General features: G+C 46.4%; 1 protein-coding gene across 7 annotated transcripts in view; it reads right to left on the bottom strand.

The window, feature by feature from the left end:
• The window catches only part of Mob3b (MOB kinase activator 3B), a 180,904-nt gene that overhangs the window by 140,575 nt on the left and 30,700 nt on the right, over nucleotides 1–9,629 (bottom strand). For 4 of the 7 annotated variants that reach the window (XM_013020818.1, XM_013020820.1, XM_013020821.1 and 1 more), the window contains 2 exons: nucleotides 7,591–7,680; nucleotides 4,483–6,635 (listed from right to left, as the gene is read on the bottom strand). The exons of 2 other annotated variants lie outside the window; for them this stretch is intronic. In XM_013020818.1, the coding sequence (XP_012876272.1) occupies nucleotides 5,616–6,590 (975 nt within the window). In that variant the 5' untranslated portion in view covers nucleotides 6,591–6,635; nucleotides 7,591–7,680 and the 3' untranslated portion in view covers nucleotides 4,483–5,615. Of the gene's footprint in view, nucleotides 1–4,482; nucleotides 6,636–7,590; nucleotides 7,681–9,629 lie in introns of those variants that run through there. One more of the 7 variants, XM_013020823.1, reaches the window with a different exon arrangement.

A 9,629-nucleotide genomic window follows, 5' to 3' on the forward strand; every position in this document is an offset into this window, starting at 1 on the left:
GTGGGGCCTGAACTCTGGGCCTGGGCGCTGTCCCTCAGCTCTTCAGCTCAAGGCTAGCGCTCTACCACTTGAGCCACAGCACCACTTCCGGCTTTCTTCTTTTTGCTTATGTGGTGCTGAGGAATTGAACCCAGGGCCTCAGGCATGCAAGGCAAGCACTCTACCACTGAGCCACCTTCCCAGCCCCCAAGTGAGACATTCTCTAGAGTTGAGGTTCCTGAGGAAATACCCCTATATGGGAATGTACTACATAGCTAGTTTTAAGTCTGAAACAAGCATAATGAGACAAAGAAAGTCCTACTCTGATAATTCTGGGGGAAAAAAGAGGAATAAATGGTTGGTCTTAAGGGGCTGCTCCTGGCAAGAGCTACAGTCTGAGTAAGGACTTATCTCTTTCAGTAAGGTCTTTTAGGTCAGGCTTCCTGCTGTCCTGCCCTAAACATTAGATGACATAGCTATAGTGTCTCGAGTTTTCACATTCCTTGGGATATACATAAAGATTTGATGGCTTAAAACAGATAGTTATCTGTATAATGAGGAAAACAAAAAGTACAAATATCTAAGCAAATGGCTACAAATACCCAATACTTCCTTAATTGTTGTTTATCATTCAAAAATATTTTATTATATGTACAAACTTTAGTAGGTTTAATGTTCTTCCTTTTATGAACTCTAGAGTTACAACTCCTAACAAATCTAAGCCAATCAAAATTGAATGTGTTACTTACATGATTTCAAAAACCAAGTTATTTAATACTGTTCACAGCAAAAATTACATTTATTGTGGTGTGTGGGTACACATTGACACGTTTAGCATATGTGGGGACAGAAGAGGATGTAGGGCTTCAGAAGGTCTCCAAGATCTGGTGCCTTGTACTGTTAGAAGGTCCAGAGGCTGCTGGTAGACTTTGAAGTAGTTCAGGGGGAAAAGGAAGAGGGCTGGTCTCAGCTGAAGAGGTCCTTCCTCTTCATCCCTCATGAGATCTTTAATGAAACCACAATCATAGAAAAACACTGGTTTCTTATAGGACATGCAACCAATAGAAATGACACATGAACAGAAGCAGAACTGAAGCAGGCACAATTGAAGCTAGTCGAATGCCACCCAAGTTTTGGAGTTGCATATTCGATTAAAACTTTTAGCTCACATTCAACATGCTGACTGCCACCTAATATTTCAGCTCTATATTACTTCTGGTCTTCTAGAAATAAGGAGCAATAAGGCGCCAAGGGTAGTGTGAGTGAGAGGAGGCGTAACTTTCACATTAACTCAACTGCACATTTAGGACATGGGGTTGTGTCAAATGGATGGAGACTCAAGGCAGCTTAAAGAGTTCTGGGTGCTGGAAGGTCGTTCTCCACATTTCACAAGTATTTTGCCAGATTATCTTTCCTGGGATATTTGCAGAACAAACAGCCTTGGAATCTAGAGGTAGTATTTCTGCAGATCAGAGGGCTCATTTATTCCCCGATCAGCAGGGTAAAGGCAGAGGTATGTTTACATTCCAAGGTAATAGAGATAATGTCACTGACTCTGGAGGGGAGGATGGGCAGGTCCCCGTATGAAACTAGGATTTTCCTAAATGCAGTGTTGCTCAGCTATGAAACAGAGTCCCATATGTACAGAACCCACTTGAGCCCATTTGACCCCCACGGAACTTGAGGAGTTGTGATGGGTTGATGTGTTATATGGGAATTAGATCACGAGCTACAGAGAAGCCACATTTTGAGAGGTTGAATCTGGAGTCTTTATTAGAAAGCCAGTGACTGTGAGTGGACACATGTTCCCCCAAAAACTTGCAGCCTTGAATGCACCTAATTTGATTAGAAAGCTGAGCTCTGAGAGTAAGAGTGTAAAGAAAGAGCAGAAAAAAAAATCTCAACAAACCAGATCAACGCTACTGGAGAGTTGAAAAGGTATGCTATGGTGACCTGAGGGGAGTCAGGAGACATGAGGCATGGCATAAATGGTGGCTGAGGTGGAAGGGCCCGAATAGGGTCATGGTCAGGGGTCACAGGGTGACAGGGAGCTGCAGAGTTCAAAGAGTCTCAGGAATTTGTGGTACAGGTCTGGTAGGTCCAGAAACCTATTGCCTGAGTCTCTGCCCTGGCCTCTAGGAATTTAGGCGTGCCTACCACCTGGGGGAAGGGGTGGGATTTCACCTCTGAGAGTTTTTGGAAAGTCCCTATTATTCACCAAGATGCCAAGATAGCTCCAGTTAGAACCAGTATCCATATCTCAGATATAATCACGATGTTCATGCCATACACTGAGTCATAAATCAAATCATTGCATATGGGCAATCCAGAAGCTTCCCACTCTAACCTAATGTGTAAGACTGCTTGATCACAGACCTTCAGAAGCAAGACTCTGGAGATCTTCCCATTTGTGTCTGCCATTAAAATAACTTGATTATTGTGAACAGATTCTTTGAGTTTATAACCCTGATGAGTTATCTCTCTGCCTATTGAGGCTACTAAAAGATCATGACTTCTTCCTCTCCTATAATTTGGGATTACCTTATGGCCCCTGAAATAAAGATTCTGGGTCTAACTGGTGCCATCTTGGCTTCTTGGTGGATGAAGGTGTAGTCCCACCCTCTGGTGATGGGTAGGCCTAAATTCCTGGAGGCAGGGGTGGAGACTTGGACAATAGATTACCGGATCTGCTAGACCCACGAGCTCCCTTTATCCCTGCTCCCCCGCCCCTGCCCCCTGTGACCCTATTTAAGCCCTGACTAGCTCAGCCACCATTTTGCATGGTGCCTCCTGCCTTCTGACTCTCCTCCAGTCACCATGACATCCCTCCTCAGCTCTCCATTAGGGTGATCTGATTTGTTGAGATTGTTTTTCCACTATCTCTTTACTCTGCTACCCTCCTGGCTCAGTTTCCTAACAGTATTGTGCATTCAAGGTTGTAAGTTTTGGAGGGGGGACACATAACCACTCACAGTCACTGGCTTTCTGATAAAGACTCTAGATTTGACCTCTCAAAATGTAGCTTCTCTGGATCTCGTGAGTATTCCCATATAACACCTCATAATTGTTTTTCAAAGCTGACTGTCTGATAATCCTCTAAGTCAGATTTTGGAGAGAAATGCACCAACTTGTCTAGAGTGAACAGGTCAGTGCACAGGTCTACCAGCCAAGGGACTAGCTCCCCCAAGTCAGGTGACCAGGATGATTATGTATCTGCTGTCTCAGCTCCTGAGGCTGGAAAGTCTGCACACTGACTAGTTTCCTGTTACACTGTACCCATGGGAGGCAGAGGAGGATGAACACCGGGCAGAATAGAGATTTTCTCTGCACTTAGCTGTAATCATGTGGCAGCTGCTATAGTAGTAGCAAGGGTGGAGTGATTCAGACCACACCCTATAAATAAACGTAGCAATCAGCCTAGCAGATGTTATGAAACACTACTGCAAAAAATTTTTTTAAACAGAGACCCAAACTGATGCCACATCTCTGACATGTCCAAACACCCATCAAAGTGCACTGACTTCATCACACAGCGCATCCTTGCCTGGCCTGTCCTGCATCATGGTAAGCACACAGAAGAAGAGCATAGTTCATATAATGTACACTTTCTAGGCTGTGTCTCCCACATGGAGAGGACTGGTACAGGGGTGATAACCATTCCAAGGCAGGGGCCCAGAATGGTTCCTACTTCTGGAAGCATTGACAACTCGCACAGCCAAAGAAGCAGAGGTGTAATGTTTCAAATGATGACACCTGGAAAATTTGGAGGTTGCCTAAAGTTTTCTTTGGGGAGATTTTTAGGCTCATGCTGGCATGCATCTTTTGCCTTTTGTCAACTGTATTCCCTTCCTTTAGTCCTCTAGTCCTTCCTCCTCTTCCACTTGCAGTTTTCTTCTCTTGTCATTTAAGCTTTATACATAGAACTCCAACAGAAAAAAAGAAAAAAAGGCTTTTTTTGTGTGGCATTCCCTCAGCTCCTGAAAGCAGCAGGTGCCTATGCAAAAGCTTCCCTAAGATCTTACACCCAGACTCAGCAGCTGCTAATCCCAGGCTCTCTCGGTCAAAAGCACTAAAATGGGCTTAAGTCAAAAACAAGGCTGGTGGGGGTTCACTTCCTCATCTTGAACTAAAGCTATGCTTGCCATACTAAATCCAAAACCAAGTTAGACTTGTTTCTCTCACTGTGAGAAAAAAGACTGTATTGCTGGTAAAGAACACAGCACCGAATGGAGGTGGCCAAGTATGGGTTTCCCTAATCACAAGATAAAGAGCAAACTGAGTTTGCGGGCTGTGTTGAAAGCCAGGGGTTGAGGAGGCTTGCAGGGAGCCATAGCTGTTCACGAAAAGCACACAATTCCTTAGCTGAGAATATAATTTTTTTAGTATCTTTTTTGATCAAGAAGGTAACGATGCTCAACATCCTAAAAGTAATGTCCTTCTATATAAGAATATACAAACTAGATTCTGTCTGTAAGAAATGAGAGGCGAGCAATCGATCCAGGCTCAAGGCTTTATTGGGGGACAGACCTGCCAGGCTGCTACAAGCAGGAATGGAAGCAGCAGCAGTAGACAGGTGTGGGCAGAAATTAAGCAAAATTTTAGGGGTCAGTGGCATTGGCAGTCACATGGGTCACATTACATGGATCGTAAGAATTTGGGAGGCAGAGTCAATTCCCAGAAGGTGTTACAGGGACTACAGGAATTGGGGGAAGAGTCACATTCTGAGAAGGAATGTAACAGGACTTGCAACTGGGGCAGGAATTTGTCCGTCACAAGACAGCATCAGAGAAAATAGAAACTTAACAGACTTTTGTAAACAGGTTGGGGCACAGGGTGGGGGACTTAATCAGCAAACTGACTCCAAGACTTTAGATTCCTGAATTTTTTTTAAGTATAAGTTTAAAAGTGAAAGGCAGCGGGTAGAGGGACGGCGAGACATTCTCTAGCTGCTTCCTGCTGGTTGGGGGCGTCGGGTTTAAACATGGAAGGGTGTGTAGGTATCCTGAGGGCTGTCCTTTTTTAGCACCTGGTATGTTGCCATATAGAGTTCGGTGACCTTCTGGTTGGTGAAGGCTTCCACGCGTTCCTGTAAGAAACTGCTAGCACACTTGAACAGGGTCCAATAAGAGCCAGGATGAGGGGTAGTAGGGGTCGCGTGAATGGTAGCATCCTTGGGAGGAAAGTCCTCCATATGAAGCTAGACAAAGACTGTGATTGTAGTTGATTATCAATTTTTGGACCCTGTCTAGTAGTAGTCTTGGCTCCTTCCCTCGCCAGACCAGATTTGTTATGATAGAAGCAGCATTGCTCCCCTGGCCAAAGACTGCCTTTTTTGCAAGGTGAAGGTCTAGCCTTCGTCTGTTCTAGAGAACCATACCTGCTACAGATTCCAATTGGTCTTGTACCTTAGTAAATTGTTGGGCAATTTCCCAGAGAGAGTCTTGAAGCTCAATGGAGAGGGTCTTGTAACAGCTAAGAGATGTAGCCAAACCCCCTGTGCCCAATCTGATGCCTGCTGTTATCCCCAGTGCTACCTGAAGAGAGAGATACCAGCTGGACAGCTTGTCGGCGACACTGGAGGAGTTGGATTGAGAGAGCCTGTGGATGGGACAGGAAATGAAGCATCTGCGGGAGGCCTAAAAGACTGGAGGTAAAAGATAAACCAGGGTGCAGGTACCTGTCCAGTTGGTAGGCAAGCATAGATAGGAGGTTGAGCCGCAAAGGAAAAATGAGCCATCTCCAGGCAAGCACGAGGACATGTGAAAAGAGAACAAATGGAGTAAAGGATAGACACCTTGTCCTGCAGGTTCAGCACTCCACACAGAGAGTGAGGAGGCCAGAGCAATGCCTGGGAGAAGGGTAAGTGAATTGGAGTGGAAGGCAGACTGGAGACACTGATAGCGGAGTACCGAGTTAGTTAACCAAGGGAATAGACGGTAAGATCTGTCCAATGGCCATGAGCACCTTAGGCCAGGTGCATTAATTTTGGGGGGTCCCGTGAAGCGGACAGGTTGTAAAAACTTGCCATTGGCCTCAGGGGACACAGCATAATCTACTCGGGTGTTTTGATGATCTGAGGGGTGTTCAACAGAAATAGTGTGGTTGCAGAGGTATGGAGGCAAGATTCCTACCAGGGTAGAAAAAGGGGTAGGAGGGGAGGAGAAGCAGAGGGCTGCTGGGGCAAGTAAAGAAGTATTACAGATAATGGGTCCAAAGATGGGGGTAGAATTAAGTTTGAAGTAATGGAGGGAGTTAAGATAGGTGGAATAAAGCGAGGTAACCTGCACTTCCCTGGAAGAGGGGTAGGATTGGAGATGGGTATTAGATTGAACGAAGAAAGGGGAGCCTTTTACCTCAGAATAGGCTAGGCGAATATGCTGGGTAAGAGAGATATTGAGGGGAACAGGGAGGGCAGAAGAGGAGTGGGACAAACAAAGCCAGCACCCATCCGCATAGGAGGAATTCTGCGATTTGAAAGAAGAGAACGTGAGGTTGAGGGATCTTTCCAGGCCTAGAGACCAGAGGAGGGAGATTGTCCGTTGTTCCCTTGAGAGGGGAAGAAAGGGAGAAGAGAAGAGAACAAGTCTGAGTAAGAGGGTGGTAATTGGCATGGCTGGTGGGCTAGTGTGTATCCACGGTGGTTGCTGGCAACCGGCCTGTGGGAGAAGAAGAGACAAGGTTGGAATCACTAGGTGACCTGAAATAGAAAGTCATATGGAAGAGGAGCATGAAATTCTAAGCTTGGTCAGGGACAATGTGGTGGAAGAGTAGGAGAAGGGTGAGAGAGGTGTAGGGGTCTGAGAAGGGAGTGGTGGTTCATGGAAGGGCTTAATTAGAGAGAGGTGATACCAGGGATTTTACAGCGGTGGGAGTGGTTAGAACCACTACATGGGGTATAGGGGCTTAGGAGAGCGAGTTTTGAGGAGGACTCTTTCACCTGGATGAATCTTAAGGTCAGTTGGAGTGGGAGGTACAGGTTGGGGTAAGAAGGAATCTGCCTGTCCCTGGAAGAGTTGTCTAAAGAACAGGAAGGTAGGGAGGAGGTATGAAGTTAGAGGCTTAGGGTCTGAAGGCAGGGCAGAGGTAGAGAGTACAGAAGAGCGGGCATACGTTAGCTCAAAAGGGCTGAGGCCAGAGGGCTGACACTAACACAAGTGAGGTAAGAGCTGAGTCCAGGGTAGATGGAATTCAGAGGAGAGCTTAATAAGATAACTTTTAATAACATGAATGACCTTTTCAATCTTGCCAGAAGACATCCCACACTGCAGAGTTTACTTCTGAGGGGGGGGAAAGGGGGCTTTATGTCTGGGAGTGAGCCGGGGATGGCATGGGCAAGGAAGAGGGTCATGGGGGGAAGAATGTAAGTGTAGCCTTGAATTTGGACAGAATATCATGGCCCCCCAGGGGCATGGGGCAGTGTGGTATAACTAAAAAGGAATGGGAGAACTGGGAACCTTGGAAAGTACAAAGTAAAGGGAGTGTCCTCCTAGGATGCTAGATGATGCCATCAGTGCCCACTGCTGTTACAGAAGCGGGTGCAGTTGTTACCCTGATACTCAGGTAAGGTCGAATAGGTGGCCCTAGTATCTATTACAAAGGAAGTCAGCTTACCTGAGACCAAAATCGTTACCCTGGGTTCTGAATGAGTGATGTCCGTTGGGGCTGAGGACCCTGGGAAGCATCAGTCTTCGTGGGCTAGGCCTAGAAACCCGGGCAGATGAGGGCATGAGGCCATGTATTCAGGCTGGGAAGGGGTTCCCATCCCTCTCTGGGGAACAGAGCTGCACTCCCTAGAAGGGAGTGGTGACCCACCAATCCTTTGACCAGTGGGGCAGTCAACTTCCCAACAACAATGAGGGCATGGCCCAAGGAGGTGGTCTAGGGTTGGGACAGGTTCTAATCCAATGTCCAGGATGAGAACATTTAAAGCAGGGCCCCAAGGGCCTGGCTTGGCACCCTTCCAAAACCCTGCAAGGCATTAACCAAAAACTGATATTTGGCTTGGTCTTGTTGACACCGATTTCATTTTTCCTGTTCCTCCCGGTTATCAAACACATAGAAGGCAATATTGAGGAGTTCCCATTGAAGGGGGGTTGGGGCCATCCTGGAGCTTTTTGAATTATTTCCGGATATCCGGGGAGGACTGAGAAATAAAATGAGAATGGAGGAGAGCGTTGCCTACTGGACTGGCTGGGTCAATGTTGGTGAAGTGGTGGAGGGTGTCTGCCAGATGGCGTAAAATTCACTGGGAGTTTCATGGTGACACTGAATTACCTCTCTCAATTTGTCACTGCTGACACACCTGCGGGCAGTCTTGTCAAGGTTGTGGAGGAGGTAGAGGACCATGTCATCCCTAAGAGTCTCTTTGGGGGTGGGTGATCAGGCTGGTAATCCCACCCTGGGTCAGAGCAAGGGACAGCTTCCTGACCAACAGGGTTTTGATTATTTGGGGCATGTGTTTCCTGTGTGCTGTGCCTCCACAACTCCTGATCTTCAGGGGTAAGGGTAGAAGTATCCTAAAGAGCATCTCACGGTGAGGCATGCAGAAGTCTGAAATGGCTGGCAGAGAAGAGTAAAGGTCACTCACTCCAAGGAGGTTCAGGAGGAGGGATCATCCAAACCCAGACCACTCCTCCTGGGTTTCCGCACCAGGATGTAAGAAATGAGAGGTGAGTGAAGGATCAGGGCTCATGGCTTTATTGGGGGACAGACCTGCTAGGCTGCTCCAAGCAGGAATGGAGGCAGCAGAAATGGACAGGTGTGGGTGGAATTTAAACAAAATGTTAGGGCTCAGTTACATGGGCCACATGGGCAATCACATGGGTCACATTATGTGGATCAGGGGAATTTGGAGGGGAGAGACAGCTCTGAGAAGAAGGTGTTACCTGGGCTATGGGAAATGGGGGAAGAGTTACATTCTGATGAGTGTAAAAAGACCTGTTGCAGCTGGGGCAGGGATTTGTACATCACACCAGGAAAATACAGTATGAGGAAAATAGAAGCTTAACAGACTTTTGGTAAACAGATGGGGATACAGAGAAAGGACTTAATGGGCAAGCTGACTCCGAGACCTTAGACTCTCCACTCTTGGTAGAGATGATGTATCTCTACAACAGTCAATGCAAGCTAAAACAAAACTATAAATGGTATTGTGTTGTCTGTGGGTTCATTCACACGTGTACAGCAATGAAGTAGACAAAGTTACCCAGCCGAGGGACCTTCCAGCACCCAGTTTTGGGAAAGTGTCCCAGTGGGGCTGTTGCTGGAATGTGGGCTGGAGGCAGACTATATGGGGCTATCTGAATGGACTGCGGGAAACCCACAGGCATTTTAAAATGACAACACAGAAGGGGTAGTAACAGATATCATGACTTTACATAGCTTCTAGAAGGCATTACCCACCTGGTCCAAAGTTGATGTCAGTCCCCCGATTTTTGTATATCTGATTAATGCCTATTTGGTGTGTGACTGGCTTATATAAACACCAAGGTTTCCCCTCCCTTGGGATCAGAACTTCTTTCTGGCACTAGTTTGGTTTGGGTCATTGGTAATAAACTCCTTATCCTCTCTAAAAAGTGGTCATGGTCTTTGCTGATCTGCATTACCATAACAGTAAATATATATACACATATACATATATATATATATAT

This window comes from Dipodomys ordii, unplaced genomic scaffold (genome assembly GCF_000151885.1).
Source record: "Dipodomys ordii isolate 6190 unplaced genomic scaffold, Dord_2.0 Scaffold53, whole genome shotgun sequence".
NCBI classification, from domain to species: domain Eukaryota; kingdom Metazoa; phylum Chordata; class Mammalia; order Rodentia; family Heteromyidae; genus Dipodomys; species Dipodomys ordii.